The sequence below is a fragment of the Nycticebus coucang genome, chromosome 5 (genome assembly GCF_027406575.1).
Source record: "Nycticebus coucang isolate mNycCou1 chromosome 5, mNycCou1.pri, whole genome shotgun sequence".
Lineage (NCBI taxonomy): Eukaryota > Metazoa > Chordata > Mammalia > Primates > Lorisidae > Nycticebus > Nycticebus coucang.
Window position 1 is genome coordinate 113,982,964 of NC_069784.1, and position 27,316 is coordinate 114,010,279.

The following is a 27,316-nucleotide window of genomic DNA, read 5'->3' on the forward strand; positions in this document are numbered from 1 at the left end:
TAAAAAATTGTACCCCATTCCCAGTAATGTTATAAACAACTTTTGTTTTAATCATCTTGAGAAATGTTCTGTTAAGCAGTTCAATTTTAACTTTATCAAAACCCTCAGTGAGAAGACCAGAAACTTATCTTTTTTTTTTAACTTATCATCTTCTTAATAGCAAGTGAGGATCATGGCAACAACTTTTTGGGTTAAAAACCATAAATGTTTGATTAAGCTCATTCTGAATACATTGACAAGGTTCAGAGTAGTAAACACCTTTAACAGAAATCCATTTGAAAATGATGTTTACTGTTTTGTACACTCTGGGAAAAGAACATTGCGGCTTGAAGTCCTGCAGGTTCTTCATTTGGGTTGATTTTATCTTTCTGATTGCGCAGGCAGAAAAGATACCAGTTTTGGATCACCCTCTTGTCAATAAATCAAAGTATTATCCAGAGGCAGCACTATCATGAGAAAAGTAGGTCACATCTTGACATCAACCCATCTCTAAATCTCCCCAGGACACAAAATAATTCTTTGTTATAACATGGTCTGTTGGTTTCTAAAATATATTTTTTATCAGTGCAAATTAAGCCATGTTAGTCATCCCTCTTTTTTTTTTTTTTTTTTTTTTTGTTGCAGTTTGGCCGGGGCTGGGTTTGAACCACCCCCACTCGGTATATGGGGCCAGCACCCTACTCACTGAGCCACAGGCGCTGCCCCTATTCATCCCTCTTGATATTAGGCATAGTACGTCTTGTCTTTCTGCTTGTAGAAATTTTTATTTCCAGACATGGATATTTAGCAATTGGTCTGGATCAGTGGTTTTATTTATCTGTATCAGTTATAATTTTTGTGAATTAATGATTTGGTTTTGATCAACAGAAATAGACAGCTCTTATTACAGTGAGGTTTGACCTTTCTGCAAAGGAGAGTTAAAAGGATTGTCTCACATGGACTGCGTGCTCCCCCACATTGGCTCTGGTTTCAGTAGACATGAGAGTTCTTTAGGTCCAGCTAAAAATAACATTGAAAGTGGGATCCATTCAGGACAGGAAAAGAGGTTCTGTTTCCACAGTAGATATAGTATGTACATAAAACTCAACTTGCAAGAGACTTAAAAACCAATAAATATTGTGAAAGCCTTTATATGTTATAGTATTTAGGTGATGTGAGGCAAACTGGCTAGCATATAATAAAAATAGATGTTAAAAAACCTCATGGAATCCCTACCGTGCAGCTCATTGAATTTTCACAACAGCCCTATGGTAGGTATTATTGCTATCCTCTCCATTATACAGATTCGAAAGCCGAGGCACAGGGAAGTTAAGTAGGTCATGTAAATTCACAGAGCTTGTAAGTCTTAACTGCTCATTCACTTGCCACCCTTGTACATTAAGTGGAATTTAAACAAAGACAAGACTGACGGGGAAACATGTATTATTCTAAGATAATTTAGAATAATAATGGTCAGTAATTTCTTTTTAATCCCACCACAAGCCCTTTCCTTTTCCTGCCAGATTATTTCCTTTTATTTCCTCTCATGTCCTAGCAAAGCCAAAGGGAAACTCAACTCCTTTACACATTTCCCTACCATGTGATGACTACAAAGAAGACTGTGTTTGCCTCCACTCTGCTTCCTTTTTAGGGGCTGATTTCTATTCATTCGAAACCATATTAAAACATGTGGACATGGAGAGAGATATATTTGTCTCGGCTTTGAGTTTTAATTCTTTATCTCTCATATGAAACATACCCACGATCAATCCCACCTGTATTGATGAGAAACATCAGTTCAAGTGTCACCTTATTTATTCATTCAACTGATATTTATTAGGCAGTATATTGTGTTGAATTATGTCCCTCCCAACCTGCAGAAAAAGATATATTCAAGTCATAAGCCCCTAGGGCCTCAGAATGTGGCCTTATTTGGAAATAGGATTGTTGCAGGTGTAATTAGTTAAGATGAGGTCATACTAGAGTAGGGTAGACCCCTAATCCAAGGTGACTGGTGTCCTACTAAGGCAGCGGCCACGTGAAGGCAAGGATTAGAGCAATGTTTCCACAAGCTTGGGTCTACCAGAACCTGCAGGGAGCTCGGAAGGGAGTCTTCAGAGGGAGAGTGGCACTGCCAACATCTTGACTCTGACTTCTAGCTCTCCAAACTGTGGGAGAAGATGTTGTGTTGCTCTAAGCCACCCACTTTGTGGTACTTTGTGCCAGTAGCCCTAGGAACCAATAGGGCTGCCTACTCGGTGGTTATCTGGCTGTGGCTATGCTGATATGTTTCTGCCCTTAGAGAGCTCCCAGGCCAGTGGGAAGAAGGACACCATTAATAAGTAAAAGCATAAACGAATGTGTGCTTACACATAGGTGATCAGGCTAAGAAAGGAAATAGGGCCGGAGCGGTGGTCACAGAACCTCCTGAGACAGGGGCTGGGCGGTCAGCTGTGGGCTGGGAGGACAGAGTGCCTGGTAGAGAACCAAAGACGGGAAAGAGCCATCCAGAATGACAATGTCCTTGGAACTGTTAAAGGATCCATGCAGCTGGAAAAGAGAAGAGAACAGTGGCCAAGAAGAAATGGAAGGAGACAAAGCAGCCAGACTCCCCAGGGAAGGAGTCTGCATTAGATTTGAAATTCAGTGCGGTAGTACGGAAGCCTTTTAGCAGGGGAAAATATGAACCTCTTCGTATTGCCAGTGGGTCACTTCATTGCTGATGGGAGAAAGGATTGGATGGGGGGCAGGAGTTGAAGGACAGACCAGTGAGAACATAACCGCAGAGCCCCAGTGTGAAAGCCCAGCTTGCAGGGAGATGCAGGCTGTGGTGGAGGAGGGGGGGGGCATCTTGGAACTTTAGCTTCAAAGGGGAAGCAGGACCTCCAGATGAAGCGGAGCTGCGCACATCCCATCAGGAAGGCAGGGGTTGTGCTGTGAGCTCCAAATCAGCAGGTGAGGATTTAGTGAGGTAAATGAGTGCTCACCCTTTCATCTGTTTTGATAATGCAAAGGAGTGATAAAAAAAATAGAATTAGCACTTTTTGTTTGTTTTTGCCTTTTTCTTCCAAGGTGCCACAACTTGCTGATAAGCACTTTTTTGTTTTTTTACAGGAAAGAACTAGCACACTAAAAAAAATGTGATAATTAATACAGGTATTCTCTTGTGTTTTTAACAGTCTTTACAAAGGTTTTAGGCACTGTGCTTATTTCAAGTTTGGAAATCAAAGAAAGACACTCTGGAATAAATATTCCAGCTGAAATAAATCATTTTTTTAACCTGCTAGTGCTGATAAGATTATCTGATCAGCACCAAAGTGAAAATATGTCATGCCCAACATAGTGGTATCTTGAATCACATGCCAATTAACAGGCAAAAAAAGCCTGTTTGTTCACACAGATTGATGGCCTGGAAGCACAGGTCTGATTCTCTCACAGTCCACAGATTTCATTTCCCAAATTAAAGAGCCATTGGCTTTGTGCAAGTAGCTCTGTATTTGGGACCCTCAAAACTCTGACTTGGCACACAGACTCTTCCAAGGTCTGAAGCTCTTCCAACTCTTGAAGCTCTGCCAAATGCACCAGGCCCACCAGTCACATCAAGTCAGCTTTAATACCTGACCTTTGTCTGCTGTTTTAGGCCTTTATGATTTGGGTCCCTTCTGCCTCCAGTGTCTCTTGAAACTAAAAGGCTCAGTACTTCCATGTGCACATCATAGAATGCCCATTGGCTTGTGCTATTTTAACGTATGTGACATGATTATGCTGTGATGTCATGTAGGGTCTGAATGGTTTCCAGTAAAGTGAGCTTTCTGTTACACACACTGATAGGAGACTGGTCTTCCTAGAGGAAAGGAAACTCAGCTCTCTCTGGGCTTTCCTGAGTGGAGTCTGGCCTTTGAACAATGACAGATAGCTTCCCAGGAGCCCCTATGAGTTGCAGGTATTAGAGATGCCTCTGCCTTAACAAAGCCATGAGGAGTCTCAACATAATAATTAGGGACCTATATTCTATAAGCTACATCATTTAGTTTGTGTCCCCTCTTGGTGTTGATTTCCCTTTGATAGACCTTGGTGTTATAAAGTGAATGTTTGTGGTTTGTGTCTCCCCCCCACCCCAATTCATATGTTAAATCCTAAAGCCAGAAGTAATGGTATTTGGGAGGTGATTAGGTCATAAGAATGGAGGCCTCCTGAGTGAGATTAGTGCCCTTATAATAGAGGCCCCTTCCACATGTGAGAATGGAGTGAAAAGATGACTGAGAACTGAGAGGTGGCCCATTACCAGATACCAAATCTGCCTTGATCTTGGGCTTCCCAGTCTCCAGAACAGTGAGAAATAAATTTCTGTTGTTTACAAGGCACCCAGTCTAGGCATTCTATACTAGCAGCTGGAGTGAACTAAGATAGTTGGCCTTTGGGAAAGTCTTCCAGCCCAGCTTTATCTACATAACAGCACTGAAAGGCAAAAGCCATGTCCACTCTTAGGTCCTTCCAGTAGAGAGATAATGGACAAATGAGATTTAAAATGGGCAGATTTAGGATAGCTCCATTAGTGGAGATGGATAAAATGTGACAGCTACATTGGTTCTAAGAGTTACCTTGAATACAGGTCTCTAAGTATAATAAAATGTGACATTTTCCTAATGGCTTCAAAGCTAGTATTAAGGTTGTTGCTTAAGTACATTGCACTTTTAATTACATGCCTGATAGTAAAGTTATTTGCATTTCGTTATACTGCAGGGAGAGCGTAGGCTTAGATTAATGCCTGATGAATACCAGTTAAAGTGATGAGGTTCTCAGGGTGAACTCACAAAGAGTGAGGGCAATCAGCCTCTGTGGTTAACGCTGCCTCTCTTTTCTGCAGCTGAAGCATTTCGATTTTCTCATTACAGACAGTACATTCATCAACCAGGGTAGAAAACCACTGGACTGTAAGAGACTGAACAGCCTAGTGCGTCCGCTTCTGGGCCTTTCAAGTTTCTGAAGCTCGTGACTAACCAGGGAAGCCTTAGCACTGTGGAAGCCCTGTCTACACTTGCTCAGAGAAGGTCCCTAGATGCTCTAGTCCACTTTACCCTACTAAAGCTGAAGCAGTGATGGAATAATGAGCCTTTGAGCTGCCTGACATTGGGCACTAGGCCTTACAAGGTATTTGTATCCTCAGTGCCTGGCAAATAAATGCTTTTGAGCTGAGTTAACCAGCACCTGTGAGGCTGGCTCAACGCAAGGTGATTGGGTGTCAGGGCAGAACCCAGATTCACACGAGCATCTGAATTGGGGATGGGGAAACAGTTCTAACTACCAAATCTTTGTAGCTTGAATTCACCTTGGTGAGCTTACCTTATTACAGGGGATCTGTATAGCTGGAAGATATTCCAAAGCAGCCTTATTATTATTATTATTTTTTGTATCAGTCCACAGCCAAGACTCTGGGGCTGACAAAAACAGCTTTTTAACAAAGGAATAGTAATCCCATGGCAAGTGGCTGCTACACATTGCAGGTGTATTTTTATTTTATTTTATTTTATTTTTTTCCTTTTCTTTTTTTTTTTTTTTTTGTAGAGACAGAGTCTCACTATACCTCCCTCGGGTAGAGTGCCGTGGCGTCACACAGCTCACAGCAACCTCCAACTCTTGGGCTTACGCGATTCTCTTGCCTCAGCCTCCCGAGCAGCTGGGACTACAGGCGCCCGCCACAAGGCCCGGCTATTTTTTTGTTGCAGTTTGGCCGGGGCTGGGTTTGAACCCGCCACCCTCTGCATATGGGGCCGGCGCCTTACTCACTGAGCCACAGGCGCCGCCCTGCAGGTGTATTTTTAAGTAAGAAAATACCTTATTAGGCTTGTAAGAAAAACAAACAAACAAAATAATCTCACCCTGAATGCATTTTCTTTTGTGAGAATGAGGTTAAGAATAGTTGAAGTATAAAAAGCATCAGGGGGTGATTAACCAAATTCAGGAAGCAAGAGTCATAAATAACTATATCTGAGCACAGCAGGTATGACCACCTTCAAATAGATTATCTGAAGTATTGTTCTAACTTCATCACGCTGACAAGAAAGACATGTTTTTCTTTGTCTCAAGTTACAAAACATGTGTCTTGAAAAATACGCATTGTTTTCTCTTCCTCGCCCTCCTAATTATAGATCAAGTGCCCATGAAAAGTAAGTCTTCTAAACAGCACTTAAAATATGACTCAGTAGGGTGGCGCCTGTGGCTCAGCAGGTAGGGTGCTGGCCCCATATACCGAGGGTGGCAGGTTCAAACCTGGCCCTGGCCAAACTGCAACAAAAAAATAGCCAGGCGTTGTGGCAGGTGCCTGTAGTCCTAGCTACTTGGGAGGCTGAGGCAAGAGAATCGCCTAAGCCCAGGAGTTGGAGGTTGCTGTGAGCTGTGATGCTACAGCACTCTACCAAGGGCAATAAAGTGAGACTCTGTCTCCAAAAAAAAAAAAAGACTCAGTAACTACTTACACCTGAAAAAAAGATAGACCACAACTTTCTTCTATGAAGGAGACACATGGTTTAGTGTTAACATTAATTCCTTTGAACTTGATTTTCTTCTTCCCTAACCATCATCTCCACTCTTATTTCTCTGTAATAATACTGTCCCTCTTTACAGGGTGCTGCCAACTGTCCTGCCCCATTGGTTTCTAATAATTGTTTATGCAAGCAGGTCAGGCAGAGGAGCCCAGGAGTTTGAGGTTGTAGAGAGTTACTCATGATCAGGCCACTGCACTCCAGCCTGGGCTACAGAGTGAAACCCTGTCTAAATACATAAATATTAGCTCAGTATCATCCTCCATCATTACCGCCCTCACTTTACAGCTACATACACAGAGGTTCAGGGAAGCTGAATTACTTGTCCACGATTTTTCAGCCATTTGGTGGATGACTGAGTCTAAGTCTGCAGACCAAGACAGGCGCGTCTCTGCTACGTTCTCACCTACTGTCTTTAGGAAATGCTCCAAAGTACAGAGGTGTGAGAAGAAAGGCTCATATGGTCCTTATACATTCTTCATGTTAGAGACTATAGCTTCTAAGGAAAGTTATAAGAAATTCAATGAGGCAAACTCAAGTATTATTATTCTTTGAAATTTTTCCTAGTGGAACTGTAAATAGCCTTATATATATGCAAATAGTTACTGGGCACTGTTATGGGCTAGAAAAAGAAATTATGCTAGGCACTGGGGTACAGTCGAGGACAAAAATATGCAGAAGGCCCTGCTTTTGTGGAGTAGATATTTTCTGAGTCTGGGGCCCAGCCCATCAATATGTACTTTCTTTGCCAGCTATGTGCACATTTGTCTAGACGAGCAATGCATAAATCATCAGAAAAACTGGTGACTGTATTTCTTACAGTTACAATTTAATAAGTAAATGTATATGCTTAAACATATATATTTAAAGCATGTATATGCCTTAAACATGTTATTGAGTATTTTGTTATTGGTGCTTAACATAGAGACTATTCTAGACCAGGTGCAGTGGCTCATACTGAGCCGTTTGGGTGGCAAAGGTGAGAAGATGGCTCAAGGCCAGGATTTCAGATCAGCCTAGGCAACAAAGCAAGACCCCGTCTCTACAAAAATTCAAAAAGTTAGGGCGGTGCCTGTGGCTCAAGGAGTAGGGCACCAGCCCCATAGACCAGGCGTGGTGGGTTCAAGCCTGGCCCTGGCTAAACTGCAAAAAAAAAAAAAAAATTAAAAGTTAGCTGGGCACAGTGGCATCTGTAGTCCCACCTATTTGGGAGGCTGAGGTAGGCGGATTGCTTGAGCCTAGAAGTTTGAGGTAATAGTAAGCTATGATCACATCATTGCACTTCAGCCTAAATGACAGAGTAACAAGCTATCTCTAAAATAAATAAATAAATAAATATAAGACTATTAAAAAATATGGAAGTTTGCCCATTGTCAGAATAATTTACTTGGGAGGGTTTATGATTCTTTCTACAGAACTGCTCAGCTCATGGTATTAAGGGCTTGTTCTTTCAGATACCATTGTCTTATATGCAACAAAAAATCAAATGCGTTTTTTTTTAGCCACTTCTTAGTTTTTGCCACTTCTTGGTTTTTGCTGAACTTAGCACTTTCCAGCTTGAACACCCAAGTTTACTGAAATTGGCTTTGACTACTTTCAGAAATGAAATTCACTCCCCAAAGATGAAAGTTTGCCACTTAATGGGATATTCTGACTGATGTGTGCCTGCAACTCTGAAAAAAGAAATTTATAAAATTCATCATTGTGAGATTTTTGTGCTTAGCCTCCCCAAATGCCTATTTTGAAGGTGTCATTATTGATTTGTGTATGAGGTTTGACAATTAAGTTTGTGAACTTACCACCATGCATTTACATTGGCAGCACTGTACAAACAACTCTAAGGTTTCATAACATTGGTATCAGTGTCTCACATCTGTATTCCTATTAACATGGGGTCTTGCTGAGTGGAATTCATTATTGGTGCATGCTTTTGTGTGCCATCACAAAAAGGCTGGAGCTCGAATTAGAGCAATGAACAAATGCTACATTTCTTATTAAACTTGGCAAGAGTGGGAATTAAATCAAGGACATGTTAGTTCAAGTTTGGGCAGATAATGTCTTGAAGAACATGGCAGTGTACAAATGGATTAAAAGTTTATTACTGATGAAGAGAGGTCAGGGAGGCCTGTAATGAGCAGAACTGATGAAAACATTGCCAACATTTGTCAAATTGTGCATCAAAATGATCAGCTGACTATGAGAAGCACAGCAGACCAAGTAAACATCAACGGAGAAGCAGTTAAGAAAATTTCAACTGAAAATTTTGACATGAGAAAGGTGTGGCTCTTGCATCAGGACAATGCATCAGCTCGCTGTTTGTGAGAAAGTTTTTAGCCAGCAAACAAATAACTATATTGGAACACCCTCCCTTCTCACCTAATCTGGCCCCAGTGGCTTTCTTCTTTACTCAAAGATAAAGGAAATATTGAAAAGAAGACATTTTGATGAAATGAAAGGTAATACTATGACAGCTCTGGTAGTCATTCCAGGAAAAGAGTTACAAAATGGCTTTGAAGGAAAAGCAATGGAGACAATGGGCAGCCTTGTCTGGTTCCTGATCTGAGTGGAAATGATTCCAATTTAACTCCATTCAATATGATATTGGCTGTGGGTTTGCTGTAGATAGCCTCTATCAGTTTAAATGGGGAAAAGATTCCCTATTTAACAAATGGTGCTGGGTGAACTGGCTGGCAACCTGCAGAAGACTGAAATTGGACCCACACCTTTCACCATTAACTAAGATAGACTCTCATTGGATTAAAGATTTAAACTTAAGACATGAAACTATAAAAATACTAGAGGAGAATGCAGGGAAAACCCTTGAAGAAATTGGTCTGGGTGAGTATTTCATGAGGAGAACCCCCCGGGCAATTGAAGCAGCTTCAAAAATACACTACTGGGACTTGATCAAACTAAAAAGCTTCTGCACAGCTAAGAACACAGTAAGCAGAGCAAGCAGACAGCCCTCAGAATGGGAGAAGATATTTGCAGGGTATAACTCTGACAAAGGTTTAATAACCAGAATCCACAGAGAACTCAAACGCATCAGCAAGAAAAAAACAAGGGATCCCATCGCAGGCTGGGCAAGGGATTTGAAGAGAAACTTCTCTGAAGAAGACAGGCGCACGGCCTTCAGACATATGAAAAAATGCTCATCATCTTTAATCATCAGAGAAATGCAAATCAAAACTACTTTGAGATATCATCTAACTCCAATGAGACTAGCCTATATCACAAAATCTCAAGACCAGAGATGTTGGCGTGGATGCGGAGAAAAGGGAACACTACTGCACTGCTGGTGGGAATGCAAATTAATACATTCCTTTTGGAAAGATATATGGAGAACACTCAGAGATCTGAAAATAGATCTGCCATTTAATCCTGTAATTCCTCTGCTGGGCATATACCCAGAAGACCAAAAATCACAACATAACAAAGATATTTGTACCAGAATGTTTATTGCAGCCCAATTCATAATTGCTAAGTCATGGAAAAAGCCCAAGTGCCCATCGATCCACGAATGGATTAATAAATTGTGGTATATGTATACCATGGAATACTATGCAGCCTTAAAGAAAGATGGAGACTTTACCTCTTTCATGTTTACATGGATGGAGCTGGAACATATTCTTCTTAGTAAAGTATCCCAAGAATGGAAGAAAAAATACCCAATGTACACAGCCCTACTATGAAACTAATTTGGGACTCTCACATGAAAGCTATAACCCAGCTACAACTTAACAACAGGGGGAAGTGGGAAAGGGGGGGGTGGGTAGAGGGAGGGGAATCGGTGGGATCACACCTGTGGTGCATATTACAGGGGTATTTGCGAAACTTGGTAAATGTAGAATATAAATGTTTTGGCACAGTAACTGAGATAACGCCGGAAAGGCTATGTTAACCACTGTGATAAAAATGTGTCAAATGGTATATGAAGTGAGTGTATGATGCCCCATAATCATATCATTGTATACAGTTATGATTTAATAAAAAAATTAAAAAAAAAAAATGGCTTTGAAGGGTGGACTAGGTGCTGGTGTTGGTGCATAGCTTCCCAAGGGGAGTACTGTGAAGGTGACTATAGTGATATTTAGCAATGAGGCATGTAGCACTTTTTCTAGGATGAGTTTGTGAACCTAATTGTCATACCTCTCATGTCAGCCCCAGAAACCAGTCCTATTACTTTCCTTATTTTGTCTCACAGATTATACAAATCTCTTCTCTTCCCCTTTAAGAGATTTTGAGATGGAGTCTCACTCTGTCACCCTGGGTAGAGTGCCATGGCATCATAGCTCACAGCAACCTCAAATTCTTGGGCTCAGGTAATCCTCTTGCCTCAGCCTCCTGAGTAGCTGGGACTACATAGCCCACCATAATGCCTGCTAGTTTTTCTATTTTTAGTAGAGATGCTCTTTCCCTTGCTCAGGTTGGTCTGAACTCCTGAGCTCAGGCAATCTACCCCTTTCAGACTCTCACTGTGCATGGCTCTCTTCCACTCTATTTTCCAAATCATTTTCACAGCTAGTACTTCTTTTTATCCTAACAGAGGCAAAATCTTAATGTTCCATTAACATCTCCAACACCTGAAATTTTCAGTGAGAAAGTCAATAAAATAAAAACATGAGAGAAAATGAATAGAGGAACTATAAAAATACTATATTTTGAAGATTTGGTAGTAAAAAAAATCAGGCAGAAATAACAAAATGGTAAATGATAGACAAATGGGGCAGAAGATGGACAGAGGGAGGAAAATAGATATTTTTTTCATTTTCATCAAAGAATTATAGCGAAAAATGTCAATGGATTGTGAATCTTCAATGTGTATGTCAGTAAGTTCTGAGCAAAAGCAAAGCAAAGCTGCCTATCACAGAATGAACAGGACTGATGAGGTGAAAAACCATGTAGCTCTTTTCCATCAAGACACACAATTCCAGGGGGCCTCATTCACTCATAAAGACAGTATGTCCCTGTGATAAACTTCCTCCATCTTTATATTTACACTTTCACATGAGGCAGCTTCCCTATGAATGATAGAAAGAGCCAAGAAAAAGAGATGGTGGGACAGGATTTTATCTCAACAAATCATTTGCGAAAGGCAGCAAAAATAACTGTTGCTTTATGGATTACCCCCAACAAATGGTTATGTTTCTTTTTTAAAGGGAAAAAAATGTGAAAAAATAGTTTCCCCTTACTGAGAAGTAGTAATTTTTCGGTTTGCTCACTGGATGCAGGATGATTCCAGGCTCCACTGCTTCCCTGGAGTGTTTTCCGTATTCTCTCCTGTCCACCCTCCACCCACCTATCTACCCATTTTTACCTTCTACATTTATTTTCTTTTACCCCACCCATCAACATATTTACTATTGAACTATTTACTGTTCATTGCCAGTAGTAATAACTATTACAATTATTAAAATAACTGGCATCATTATCAGTAATAAACATTGGCTGAATTACTCATTGGTGGGAAGCAGGGAGGTGAATAGAAGGGGAATGGTGGTAGATATGACAAGACACAAAAAGCCTATTTCCCCCACGCATCTCAGATTCACCTGCCTATGTTGGATATGCTTCCTTCAGAAGTTACCCTTCAGCCTAGAATAGCTATGATAAATTAACAAATAGTGCTGTCATGGTGGCACTGGACAGTGTGTTGTGCAGTGGGGTGACAGTGCATTGCCAGCTGAAAGATCACTTACCCCTCCAATCCAGGAATGGATGAGTAAGCTGTGGTATATGTATACCCTGGAATACTATTCAGCCATTAGAAAAGATGGAGACTTTACATCTTTTGTATTAACCTGGATGGAGGTGAAATGCATTCTTCTTAGTAAAGGATCACAAGAATGGAGAAGCAGGAATCCAATGTACTCAATTCTAATAGGAAGGCAGTAGATGACCTAATATGTGGTAGGGAGTAGGGGAAGGAGGGAGTGGGGAAAGGGGAGGAGAGAGGGGGATGGGGGTCACAGTGTATGACACACCTCTTGGGGGCAGGACACAATTGTAAGAGGGAATTTATCTAACAAATGCATTTGGTGTAACCTAACTTTCTTACCCTCAATGAATCCCAAACAATAATAAAAAAAGGTCACTTACCCCACTGGAAAGTACTTCAGACACATAGTCATATGCCGCATGACATAGTTTCAGCCAAGAACAGATGGCATAGGCCACGGTGTTCCCATAAGATTATACCTTATTCTTACTGTACCTTTTCAATGTTTCTAGATGTTTAGATACACAAATGCTGACCATTGTGTTACAATTGCCTACAGTATTCAGTACAGTAAGCTGCTATACAGTAACTATACCACATGCAGGGGTCCTCAAACTTTTTAAACAGGGGGCCAGTTCACTGTCCCTCAGACCATTGGAGGCCGGACTATAGTTAAAAAAAAAAAAACAAAACTATGAACAAATGCCTATGCACACTGCACATACCTTGAAGTAAAAAACAAAACTAGAACAAATACAATCACACCACCCCATGTGGCCCGTGGGCCGTAGTTTGAGAACCCCTGCCATAGAGCCTAGGTGTGTGGTAGGCTGTACCATATGGGTTTGTGTGAATACATTCTAAGATGTTCACACAACAGTGAAATCTCAGAACCTATCCCTGTCATTAAGTGACTCACAACTGTACATAAGAAAAGTAGGTCCTTGGTATAATCTTCTATTAGGCTGTGATTGAGGAAACAGAAGAGGAAGGTCAGAAGTCCAGCCTGGTACTCACCTACTTGGTAGGAATTGGAATGTGTTCTGTGGACAGAAAAGAGCTTGTGTGTTGTTGCACAGGTAGTGACATGGGGGATAGGTGGGTCTAGGCACAGAGAAATGTCCTACTCCTTTTCAGTACTTTTTATAGATGAGGACACCAAAGCCCATTCAAGGAAGGTGACTCACCTGCAGAGCAGGCAGGGGAAGAGGATGGCCTGGGACTTCTATTGCTTAATTTCCTGCTTGCTATTCTTTCCCTTTGGCCCTGAGATCCTAGCTATTTGTATTTAATTTCTGTTTCAGCAGAAGCATTTTAAAGCAGTAATTCAATGCTGTATTTCTTTTTTTAGATCTTGAGAAAATAATTACTAGAATTAACTTGTGTTCACTGTCAATTGGGATTTGGTGGTAACTGAGGTTGATGGTGTGACCTCAATTGGGTTCTCAGACCTTCCAGTCAAACACAAGGAAAACAGATGTGCACAGCAGCCATCAAAACACTACCAGAAGGAGGAGCTGTTTTGAGGGTGACTGTCATCAGAACTCGTCAAGGCTGAATTATGCCTTGATAACATTGTGTAACTAAATGCAGCGAAAGGGGCTCCACAAGCTACACAGGCCTTATGGAAGATCAGCTCTTTGAAGTAATTACATTATTTTGCCAGAAAATATAAAAAATGGAGTAGTCAGGATAAAAGCCAAGCTACAATGAAGAGACAACCTACAGAGCAGGGTCAAAGGCCCTTGTGTTAGTTTTCTGGGGCTGCTATAAACTGGGTGGCTCAAAACAACATATTTATTCTTTAACAGTTCTCGAGGTTCGATGTTTGAAATCAAGGTGTCAGCAGGATGACCCCTTCAGAAGTTTCTAGAAAACAATTTTTCCTGGCCTGTGTTAGCTTCTAGAGGCCCAGGTGTTCCTTGCTTGTGGCAGCACCTTTCCAGTCTCTGCTGACACCCATCTTCACGTGGCCTTCCAGAGTACTCTCCACCTCTCACAACAGCACCAGTCCACCCTGATTCAGGATGATTTAATCATGAGATCCTTAACCAATTGCATCTGCAGAAACCCTATTTCCAAACAAGGTTACATTCTGAGGTTGTGAGTGGAGATGAGTTTTTGAGGGACACTAGTCAATCCAGTGTTGCACTAGAATAGCTCTAGAAACGACACACAGACAGGACCCAGCAAGACATTCCTTTTGCTCTTGATTATGAAAGTTAACAGAATCATGAAAGGACCATGTTGACTCAGAAAAGGCGAAACACCTATATTAGAAACCACAGCTGTAATATGTGTGCCTTTTGATGACTGTGGTTGGTGCAGTACTGGCAAGAGCCACAGACCACAGTGACTTGTTAAGGCTGCCAATGACCTACAGGTCAGTGTCCCATAACCACAAAGCTCCTGACTGCTACCACCTGATAACTACTGCTCTCAGAAACGTCATCTTGGAAAATTCATGGGACTTTGCTATTGTTGATTTTTTGTTTGTTCATTTTTAGCTTTACGAGAAAGAAATATATGCAAAAGGGAACACTAACTACTTTATAGATAGTATATGCTAAGAGCAGTTTTAGCTTTATTTTCTTGCTAATATTTAAATTATATTGAATTATAAATGTTTTACATAATATGGATGGCAACCTATGACTATTTATTGAATTTATACTGTTTTTTCCTAAAAATATTTAAAGTATTCATAGTGATATTTACTTGGTTATCAACTTCCTTTTCTGATTGACCTTTTCTTCCTAAGTAGGAAGAAAACGATGTGATATATACATATGCATACGTGTATTTTAATTAACCAGCAACTTTCATAAGTCTCAGTGTCAGAAGCCCTGACACTTTGATTAGATCAGTGGTCTTGTTCTGTAGCTCTAAAGAAACTTGTTTTCCTCAATTCTGGCATTATACTTCAATGTAATCACTGAATTGTCTGTACCTCTCGGGAGACTCAATGACCAAAGGGACCTGGTTTTCTTATTCACCTTGAAGCCTAGAACAGATCCTAATATGTACAAAAGAATGGCACTGAATGAATGGGTAAATAAATAGCACTCTTATCTAAAAATCACACTGCATCAGGGTATAGTTAAACTTTTTGAAAACTCAAAATGGATGCGTGGGGATTAAGATAATCCTGTTTTGTTAAATCTGACCACCTCAAATGCCCCATTCCCCTAAGTTACGGGCTGCATGTGATATTCCATTTTGTATTTGAAATCTATGAGCTAATTTTAAAAATAGGTTATTTGGTGGATAATTTATTAATAGTAGACATTTTACAACATATATATTTTAATCTGAAATGGAGGGAACACTGGGTTGGAATGATATGGATAGTGATACCTTCTGTATGAAAATTGTCCTTGTTGGAGCAAGGAAGAGGATTTCACAGGGAAATGATCCTCAGAGCAGCCAGGATGGGCGGCAGAGGTCTGAGAAGGGCAAGCACCTGTGCTGGAGTAATTCAGTGTCACTGTTCTTTACGAAGCACCCCTGACGGCTGCTCCCTGAGGCTCAAGTTATGGAAAGCACAAGAGAAGGTCTCATTTCTGCCCTCGACATTCTCAATAGAGCCTTTTAGGTCTGACACTGCTGCAAAGGCTTCCCTTGGGCGGTGGACAGACCAGTAACCCCCGGGGTGAGGAGGAGGAGCCGCGCATGCGCCTGAGAAGACAGCGCGCCCCGCTGTACAGCCGCGCGCGTGGGTCCTGCTTGCTCGCTCCGGAAGTCTCTGAGAGAAGAGTAGGTGTCAGCAGTGGGATCACACTGCCCCCAAAGAGCTACGTTGACATGCTGACCCCTAATGCCTCAGAATGTGACTTTAACCAGAGACAGGGTCTTTACAGAGGTAAGCAAGTTAAAATGAGGTCGTTTGTACAGGCCCAAATGCAATATGACTGGTGTCCTTGTATCAGGACGGTGGGCTGCCCTTGGTTCTGGTGTGCTCTTGACTGCAGATTGACTAGACGCACCACGGCGTCAGGTCCAGCCTCCTGGTTGTTCTATTATCCGGGTTCTCTGACTGCTTGGGAGGGAACCATCCCCAGCAGGGTCCATGCGATGGAATGACCACAGGAACAAGCCCAGAGAAGCAGCTCTTTGTTCTGAAGGGAATGAGTCCGTCTCCGAGCGAGACTGACTCACTCGCTCCCTTACTGACGTTCTCAGTTTGTTTTCTTTTCTTCTTCTCCTTCTCCTCCTTTTTTTTTGTAGTTTTTGGCCAGGGCTGGGTTTGAACCCGCCACCTCTGGCATATGGGCCGGCACCCGATTCCTTTGAGTCACAGGTGCCGCCCCTCAGGTTGTTCTCTTTTATTGGGCCTGTCTGGGAGTGCGCTCTCGGGAAGTGTAGGATGTTACTAAATGATTAGCACGTGTCCTTAATTGCATCGGCGTTTATGAGCCGCCTCTCCCGAAGCCCACGTGGAGGGGATGAGGGGAAGTCCCTTGGGCGAAGCAGCTGCACGGCATAGGACTAAGCGTGGGCCAACGCCAACTAGAAGTGCCAGCCCTTATCCTTCCTTCCAAGTGGAGTAACTGCTTGGGACAGTACAAAGCAAGCACCCTTGTTCCTAGCGTAGCTGGGGATCCTGTCTACCTAACTGTTATAAAAAGGGGCTATTTGGACACAAAAACAAACATGCCCAGCGTCTTCTGGAAGACAGAGTGAGAGAAACAGGAAGAATGCCACGTGAAGAGGAGGGCAGAGATTAGGATGATGTGTTACAAGCCCAGGGACTCCAAAGATTATCAGCAATTACCTGGAGTGAGGAGAGAGCATGGAGCGGATTCTCCCTCCAGCCTTCTGGAGGAATCAACTCTGCCAATACCTTGCTTTCTGACTTGTAGTCTCCAGAATCCTGAGACAACAAAGTTATGTTATTTTAAGCCACCCAGTTTGTAGTACTTTGTTATGGTAGCCTTAAGAAACTAAAAATGGTGGGCATCTGTCACTTGCTTGTATCTTTCCTTAAAAATGAGCACAATGTGTACTGAGGAGAAAAATGAAGGCTCTAAGGGCTGCCAAATTATCTGCAAGTGAAGATGGGTGGACATCTAAATAGGAGAAATAATGTAAACAAATGTTTTAACTCAGAGTCTGCAGCTACCAAAATATCCCACATCAGTGCAGTGGCTCACGCCTGTAATCCTAGCACTTGGGGGCCGAGGCAGGTGGATTGCCTGAGCTCACAAGTTCCAGACCAGCCTGATCCAGAGCGAGACCTCATCTCTAAAAATAGCAAGGCATTGTGGCAGGTGCCTGTAGTCCCAGCTATTTGGGAGGTTGAGGCAAGAGAATCACTTGAGCCTAAGAGTTTGAGGTTGCTGTGAACTATGATACCATGGCACTCTACCAAGAATGACAAAGTTAGACTCTCAAAGCAAAATATCCCATGTTACCAAAATACAAATGTAGCTGTATGGAATGGAACTTTGGATTAGATAGCCAAAAGGAAGCTGGATGAAAAGCAGACATGCTGAAATCAAGAAGTCTAAGGAAAACTTACTGACAGGTCTATACAGGACAAAGTATGTTCATTATGTGTGTTCCAGGTAGAGTTGGTATTTGATTAGACAGTGGGTAAAGTGATTGAAGTAGCTATTTTGGTGGTTTAATATGCAGTGAAGCGATCCCACCCTCCCAAAACAGAACTCATTTTGTTTTCCGTGGTGTCATTTCCAAACAGATAATCAATAAAAATTGTCATTCCAAAAAAAGAGCTGCCCTAGTTGCATTAAACAGCACCATCAGAGACATCACAGAAGTTCTAGATAAGGCATTATGCCTATTTCCCTTCTCTAGATTCTGAAAAGAAAATAGAAAATCACCTCCACAAAGTGAAATTGTATCAATATGAAATTCTGAGTCTGAAGGAGGGGTTGAGGTCTGGGTCTCATAGAAGGCAACAAAAACGACGAAGTGTTCCTTCTAAGCATCAGGAGCTTGTGTTCGTCAGACTCGCTGAGCAGAACTATTTGAGGACAAACCTCCCAGGTTCAGTGTTAGAATGTGAGAGACCATTTCATCATGATCTGTAGGGAGGCAGCCTGAGAAGTTACAAACTGGAACAGGCAGTTGGCCGAGAGGAAAGAAGACATAAAGGAAATATGATGGCGGTCTTCAGTGAGTGATGATCAGAATAGCTTGTTCTGAAGGGTTAATCATCTTAGAACCAGGACCAACCAATTCACACCTACTGGGTTCAGTGCACACTAGCTGGGTGAAGGGCACACTTATAACTTTGACTCAGTCTGTACAAAAACAAAGTATGTAAACAAAACATGTGCTCCCTGATACTCTGAAGTAAAAAGATAAAATAAAAAATCTTGTATAATTAAAAAAAAAAAGGAATGAAGGTTAACAATGGATGAAAATTAAAGGGGCTGAGTCTCAGCTCTGAAGAACTTTTGAACAGAAGTTTGCAGAAACAGGACCCCTGCTTGTCTGGGTGCAGGGCTGTGAGTGTTGTGTGGTGAGCTGCTCTCACGGCAGAGACTTACATGGGCAGTGTAAGGTGAACGAGGTCGTGGGGATGAGGAAGAAGCACCCCTTCTCTGAGTACACCATCCTGTAAAACTCTATCAGAACTGCAGTCAGGTTTCATGGAGCCTCAAAACCAAACTCCACAGTTAAACCACCCCCCTGTGGCAGAACCCAAACTCAAATATAAGCAGTAACATCTGAACTTCACTTCTTACAAATGGAAAATATAAACACATTAAAAGGGGTGAGAGAAAAAATCTCAGAGTTCTTTGGCCGACAGTATCTTGACTAGACATTACAAAATGAAAGACCGAAAGACTGTACATAAAGGCTGTAATCTATGTACTAAATGTGCTTCTCATAGGAGCTTAAGTTAGCAATTCTGAACCTACTTTCCACTAGACTTGAACAAATAGCTATATCTATTTCAGATAATGATATATGGGTTTCCTACTATTGGAGAGAAAGGCTATAAATAAAGGGTAGTTTTCCCTGGTGTCATTTCCAAAAGACCCAATTTCCAGGTTTTTGTCATTAAGGTTGGATCATTATCACAAGGCTTTTAACAGAAGACTACCCTCACCTGGTGAACACATACTTTGGCACAACTTATCAAGGCATTAGCAGTGGTTCTCAACCTTCCTAATGCTGCGATGTATTTTCATTGTTACAAAGGGGTCGTGACACACAGGTTGAGAACTGCTGCATTACAGTATTGAGTGACAGAAGAGCTAAGAAATTCAAGGGACACATGGCATTCTGTTATCAAAGGCACATGTCTTCCCGAAACTATTAATACTTCAGTGTGTGTTTTCCTATAGGGGTTGATCTAATTGTTTTTAAGGCCAGAGGTAAAACTCCAGATTAAAGCAATCTGTTCAACTCTATTAGTTTAGTTAATTTTGGTTTCAAGATACTATTTGTTCCTTCAACCTTTATAGAGGACTGAGGCTGATGAGGGCCAGGGCTTTGCTACTGGATTTGTAAAATCTTATTTGACTGAGTCGTCCCCTGTCCAGTTAAGTGAGCTCCTATAGCTGGAGATTTCTCCAAGAATGCCCCTCAAACAAAACACATTTTATAATAATTTGTTTGCTACCGTGCTGGCAAGAACCTTTCTACAAGGGAAAGCCTCAACTCACTCTGAATACAGATGCACATCACAAAAATTCTAGATTTCCCTCATGGCCCACTATCATTGTTAGCCCATGACATGCCCCTTGTGGTGTTATGTGTATATGTTTCTATATATTTCTTTTTATTCCCGTTATTCAAGTCCACTTCCCTCTTTGTAGGTAACCACTGTATTATTTGACCTTCCCTAAAATTTGCACGTGACCTTATAGAATATATGCTTCCACTTATGTGTATTTATTTTATTGTACATGTGTGCTATAATGCATGGCGCTACAAAGGGACCCGACAATCAATTGCCCACTCCAGGGCACTTTGGAACACAAATGGATTTGCTGTTAAATTTGTATTTTCAGAACAAGGCTATGAAAGTGATTATAATCAACTGAACTATAACCTTCCTCAAGTTTTTCACTTACTAATGGTATGTTTTAAGAGGTAGTAATATTAACACTAATAATTTTTTAAAAAGAGAAAGAGGAAGGCTACAATGAACCTTGGCAATTGCATCAAAATCCTAAGTATTAGTATAAACTCATGGTCTTCAATACAGATGGACAGATAGAGAAGTGCAGATGGTGTGTATAACTGGGTTAGGACACATATACATATTTTCCAGCTCTGCTTACTGAGAGCTTACTTAGAAACAACATTCTGGTAGTAACAAGCATGGCTGGCCCCCAGACCTTGGTGTCTCAACACCATTCTCTAGGAAAAGGAACCAGAGCTCCTTGAGGAAATGGTTAATTCCAGACCTGGGGCAGAGAAAATATAAGATGACTCTGTACTCAAAACTGCTCAAAAAGGAGGGAGCTTCTTAAAAGGACACAGAAGCCAAATGGAACGGGTTCTTAACAGCCAAAGTTGGAACACTGTTAGCAACAAAACTAACAATGATAGTATTGGATTATAACTGAAAGACTAAAATAAATAGCGCTGGCCCCAGATGCCAGAGGTGGTGGGTTCAAACCAAGCCCCAGCCAAAAAAAAAAGAAAAAAATTTGCAAAAAAATAAAACTAAATAAATATTTATGAGTTCATATTGATATATTTAAACCACTGGATAAATAAATGAGGGAAAAGAGAGTCCTTCACTGCAATAAGATTCCAATTAATAAATGTGGAAAGAGAAAAATAAAAAAATCCCTATTAGGCATAATAGTTGTTGCAGTCAAAATCTACTAATGAGTACTAAAATCAATGGGTGTTAAGTTTGTGGAGAAATAGGATAATTGCATAATTTCAAAGTATCTCTCCACAAATTATTTATTTTAAGATTTTAATTTTTGTTAATACCATCCACCTTTGATTTTGTTGAAAAAGAATTAGAATTTAGCAATATTTTCCACAAGATATATATTAACAACAAAATGAAAAATAGAAAGTTTATAATCAGAAACTCTGAAGATATCACCTTAACTAAGTGATCATGGTTAACACAACCAGTAAGAAGTAGTGATGTCATAAATCCTTTGAAATGATGCATTGAGAAAGACAACATAATTTATGTGCCATTTTTGCAAAAAATGCAATACTTTTAATGATGAGAAAACTTACAAATGAACTCAAACTAAGGGATAGTGTAAGGAAGAGGTGACCAGAACTCTTCAAAAGTGTCAGGGTCGTGAAAGCAGAGGAAGGCTGAGGAATTGTCCCCAGTTGGAGGAGGTTAAAAAGATGTGAAACTAAATGTAATGTGACATCCCAGGTTGGATTTTGGAACAGTAAAGGGCATTAGTGGAAAAATGGTGAAATTCCACCATTTTTAGGTCTATAGAGGGCTATAATTCAGTTAATGTATTATGCCAATGTTAATTTCCTGATTCTGAACATTGTACAATGATTATGCAAGATGTTCAAATTGGGGGAAACTAGGTGAATGGTATATGGGAACTTCCAGTGCTTTTTCTGCAACTTTTCTGAAGTCTCAAATTAGTTCAAAATTAAAAGTTAAAATAATATGGAAGTTTAATTAGTTCACAGGAATCAATTCTGCATGTATGTGTACAAAGTACACACTAGAATAACTTCTCAGTAAAATAAAATATCCACTTGCTGCTGTGTTTCTATCAAGAAAAGACATTTCAAAAAAATACCCTCAGTGCATCAATTTTAAGTGTATTAGTTCTAATAAGCATAGTTGTTGTAGTAATATTTAGGTTATATTCTAAAGCTCCAAAACTAAAGTTAGGTTCCTTTGTTCATAGATCTAATAAACTATACTTTTTCCATCTTCTGTGATTTAGGACAGGCTTTCTTGAGGGAAGCACATTGGAGGTGAGCTGCCATGCCTGAGCAAGACTTAGTTGAGGATAGAGTGGGGAGGAGCATCTAGGAGACGGACTTCAAGTATGAATCCCCGAGATAGGAAACAGCTTGGCTTGCACTAGGAACTAGAAAAGGGCCAGCACAGCAGGAATTAAATGGTGTGAGGTGAGGATGGAGAGACAGGCAGGGAGTTGGCCATTAGAAGAACTTAGAATCTGTGTCTAAGAACAGTGGAAGCTGCTGAAGGGCTTTGAGCAGAGACACATGACCCAGGAAATCACTGTCTCCTTTTCTCTTATTGAAGTTAAATGCCTGTTTATATAATGCTGGCCGTAGTTCTTTATCTTCACTGAAGAATAAGATATGGTTTCTTTGCATTATTATTATTATTGCTTAAAAAAATAAGTCTTACCACCTTTCAACGGCTCAGACTAGCTGGGTTGCTGACAGAAAGCTTAAAGAAAACATGGACTAGACATCTTGAGAATGTAGCTATAATTTCCAATTTAGGCTTTCATGTCAGCTGCAGAAGTAGATATTTTAACAGCCATGATTTATATTTAATAAGTGCTTCTTCTCTAACCTTCTCTCTCATGACCCTTATGTCTTACTTGAAAATATCTTACGTGAAAATATTTGAGGGTGGCTAGTATTTAATATTGCAAGAGGACTTGGTATTACCTAATGATGATACAGTTATTAATGAGACCTCTCCTGTCGCTTGTGTTGATATCATGAAATCATTACTTTATGTTTGTGAGTTTTCTACTCACAATGTGAAAATAGTCCCTTTGAATGATTTATATACAGGGCTATAGGATAGCATAAATGTGTACATAAACCAGCTTGCTAAATGTTTTAAAGTACGCATATATATATCATATATAAAACATATAAAACAGTGTATATATATATAAAACACACACATATATATGTTTTGAACTATTTAGCATTACAAGTCAAGACAATTGAAACTAGTAGTCATTTAAATGATGAATCTGGGTTAAATTTAGATTAATTTACTCAGTTATCTATGTAACAATAGTTGTGCATATATCTGTATACATTTGATATCCAACTATTAACTAATATCCTGAGTCACAAATCATAACAATACTTAACTAAAAAAAAAAAAAGAATAAGATATGGGAATGGTCAATAGGGCAGAGTTATAAGCCACTGTGAAATTCTGTCCCTGGACAGTTTAGAGAGTGAAGGACAGTGTGTCTACACCTGTCTTGGAGCTGCACAGACATTCTGATTTGCATAAAAATTTACCTGGCGTGAAATAGAGGCAGCCCACAAGATAGAAACATCCGACTGATGTACAGTTTGCCCTTATGAATAGAGGCTATTACAGGTAACAGGTAAATGTATCTGTTCCAACTTACATACCAATTCAACTTAAGAACAAACATATAGAACCTATCTTGTTTGTAACCTGGGGACTGCCTGTACCAAGATTTTCCTAAAATGTTGATGCCACATTGAGTTCCTTTTCTCTCTCTTTAGATGTTGTGGTATTACACAGCCTGCTTCAACACTGAGTTTTGAGAGTCTGACTTTTCAAAAAGTAAAGCATTAAAACATTCATCTACCCAAGCGTGGCAAAGTCACAGAACTCTTAGGAAGCCCATGTTGTTCAGCAGATATTGTAGATAATCCATCAGCAAAGAGCAAGTAGTCTCCAGAGTAATAGCACACAACTAAGATTTTCCCAGAAGTTCTTAAGGTGCCTGGAGACCCAGGAGAGGACAGGAATGCCTTACAAAGAGCTAAGAAAGGGCCTCTTGGGTCAAAAAGTTTGCTTGTTTTTTGGAAATTTTCCTTTGAAGTAAAGAATATTACAGCCTTCTCTAGATTGCTTATCTCAGCTCAGGTCACAGTTGCCAAAAAATGAAATGCCCATCAACCCATAATGGATTAATAAACTGTGGTATGTGTATATGTATACCATGGAATCCTATTCAGCCATAAAAAGATGGAGACTTCATATCTTTTGTATTAACCTGGATAGAGTTGAAGCACATTCTTCTTAGAAAAGTATAACAAGAATGGAAAAGTATCCAATGTACTCAATATGATGCCAGTAGACGAACTAATATATGCGCTCATGAGAAAAACTCAGTTCAATTCAAGATGGGGGAGGGGGAGTGGGCAGAGGATTGGTGTGGTCCCACCTGATGGGTACAATGTAAGGGTATGTGGCACACCTCCTGGGTGTGGCACACAACTACAACAGGGACTTTACCTAACATGTGCACACATTGTAGCCTAATCATTTGTACCTTCATAAAAAAAAAAAAGAAATCCCAGCATATTACAACCTTCTAATGAATGTCAGCTCACCAATCCAACTAAGAAACAAGTTCATTTCTCTTTTTGATTAAAAATAAAAACAAGAAAATTCATACGTAGTATGTTAGTTAATGGCTGGATTTTGCCCAATGATGAGTAGTCTCTTCTCTTGGAATATTAAAAGGCAAAATAGCTATTCTGTAATTTCTGATAGATTTAGGATTTAGCAGATAAGGGTGTAAGGGTGTGTGTGTGTCTACTGTTCAAAAATCACCTCAAGATCTATATGCACAGCTCTCTTGCCTTTGGAACCTCACTGGACTTAGTAACTTTTGACTGCTAAAGACTCAGCAGCTTCGGGGACTCTCTTCCCCCATTTACTCTTGTAGCTCACTTAAAAAGTACAGGAGCCTAAGCCAAGTCTGTACAAAGTACAGTATTCTGACAGACTTTGGTGTTGTTTCTAATTTTAAGAAAAAAAGATCCCAGATATCTCTCTTTTTAAACGAAACAAAACATTCTTTTTCTCCAATTCTGCATTTCTGCATTAGAACAAAAGGCAATCAGGTTAATGAATCACTCTAGCTTCCTGGATTCCAATTGGTAGAGGGTTAAACAAAACGAGTTCGGTTACCTTAGGTTATAAGTGAGTTGAAATTTGCTGTTAACTTCTGTAAAGGAAACAATGCCCAGGAAAGGTGGGGAGGTCTCCAGAAGCGCTGCGTCTTCCAGATTCCCCTTGCTCCCAAGCAGACCTTCGCAGGGAGTCTGGTCCTTACAGTGACCGACCGCACGTCACCGGCGGCGGGTACCACCCCGGGCGACTGGGGCCCCTCTTCCCTCCCTCCAGTCCACCTGGAAGAGTGGAACGCAGGGTGGCGCCCCGAGCCCGCGCCGGGGCGAGGGTCTCCCCAGGGCTCCCTGCGCCGATGCGGGCGGGGTGCGCCCTCTGCACCCCGAAAAGTGAAACCGGCGGGGGGGGGGGGCGACCGCGAAGCGCCCCGGGCGATATGACTAACTTACCTGCTTGTCCCCACGGCGCCGCCACCAGCGGCAGCAGCAGCAGTGACAGGAACGGGCAGCGGGGCGCTGGGGCCCTGGGGCCCCGCATGGGTGGCGGAGCTGGGTCACATTTCAGGGGACAGCCGGCTCCGCGGGACGCCTGCTCGGGCCACGCGTGGCTGGGGTGCAGCCTCCACTCGGCGTCCCGGGCTCTGCGCACCGAGGTCCGCCAGGCTCAGAGAGGTGGCGCCCGGTTCCTCCAGTCCCGGTATCCCCTGGTGTCCCCGGAGCAGCGGGCGAGCGAGGAGGGGACACCCGGGCTTCCCAACAACAGCCGGTGAAACTTCTCGAGGATTTGTAGTACCCTGGGCCACTCAGAGTTTCAGTTCGGAGAGTCTGAGTTTCCACCTCCAGGTTTCACAGCCCGACCAACCAGGTCACACTAGGCGGTGACACCTCCCTCCCGTAACCAGAGTGACGCGAACCCACAGCCCAGCAGTTCTGGTATTCAGACGGAGCTGATGGTCACTTAAAATGTCAGAATTCAATACTGGAAGAATGCAATGTGTAGTTATTTCTCAACATACTAATAGGCACTCTGCCAGGCATGGTACAGTCATGGGTCGCTTAACAAAGACAAATTCCTTCTGAGACAGGCATCGTTAGGCGGTTTCACCACTGTGCACCAGCCACGGAGCACTGACGCAGACCTCCGAGTCCGCGCTGGTATTGCCTGTACAGGGCTGGAACACGGAGGTCAGCATTAAACCAAACTATCTGAAGGTGGAAACAGCAAAGTAAACATTATAAAACATTAAAATGGTGCACCAGTATCAGGCGATTGCTGCAAAGGGAGCTTGCAGAACTGGAAGGTGCCCGGGGTGGGTCAGTGAGTGGTGAGTGAGCGTGAAATGCCTGGGACGTTACTGTGCACCAGTGTAGACTTTGTAAACACTGTACGCTTAGGCTACGCTAAATTTATAAAACAAAACAAAACAAAACATTTTCTTTCTTTAATAGTTACCTTAACTTACTGTAACTGTTTTCGTTTACAAACTTAACTTAAAAAATTTGTTGAATCTTTTGTAATAACCCTTAGCTGAACCATATTGAACAACCCGAGGGGCGAAGAGTGAAAGAAAGAAATGTTGAGTAGCCGAAGACAAATCTGAAAGTTGGTCTCAGCTTTGCTCTTTTCTCGGTAGTTGCAAAGATTGGGCACAGCCTAAAAATAGAGAAATTAATAATTTACTTCTGATGTGTTCCATTTACCTCAGATGCCTGTTTTCTTTTTTTTTTTTGTGGTTTTTGGCCAGGGCTGGGTTTAGAACCCACCACCTCCGGCATATGGGACTGGCGCCCTACTCATTGAGCCACAGCACCACCCCAGATGCCTGTTTTCAAAACACAAATAAAGGGAATCAATGTTAAAATTAGATAAATTATTCGTATGTTAGAAAAAAGCGTCTTCAGCAATTGAAAAAACACTTTTTGGAGGGAAAGGAGTAAAAAGAGGATGGAGCAGAATTTTCTTAGATCCCTGAATATACTATTTGCTCCCTCCTGGAGAGACTTAGAACTAGAAGTGGGACTCCAGGTCTCTTAGGCTGGCACCCCACTTTGTCATGTAGCAGCTAGATCCCTGCAACCATATTTCTGGATTGTTATTTGCTCTTTTAGTTTCTACCAATAGGGGACACTGAAGGAATACTGAACGCCTGAAGAGGAAAGAAGGGACTTGCTTCCTGTTTATTTGCTGTTAGGTCAGGTAAGACCCCACAGTGCCTCTTTACCCTGGCAGGGGCAGCTAGTTCCAATAGCAATTGGTTCTGGCTTCCGGCTTCTTTCTGTACTCCCAGAATCAGCCTCATTACAC

General features: G+C 41.4%; 1 protein-coding gene across 3 annotated transcripts in view; it reads right to left on the bottom strand.

Annotated features, from left to right (window-relative positions):
* Positions 1-25,871, bottom strand: part of IL20RA (interleukin 20 receptor subunit alpha) — a 49,720-nt gene extending 23,849 nt beyond the window's left edge. For 2 of the 3 annotated variants that reach the window (XM_053591804.1, XM_053591803.1), the window contains exon 1: positions 25,462-25,871. In XM_053591804.1, coding sequence (XP_053447779.1) covers positions 25,462-25,549 — 88 coding nt within the window. In that variant the 5' untranslated portion in view covers positions 25,550-25,871. Of the gene's footprint in view, positions 1-12,220; positions 12,323-25,461 lie in introns of all 3 variants that reach the window. The other variant, XM_053591805.1, reaches the window with a different exon arrangement.
* Positions 25,872-27,316: the final 1,445 nt, after the last annotated feature.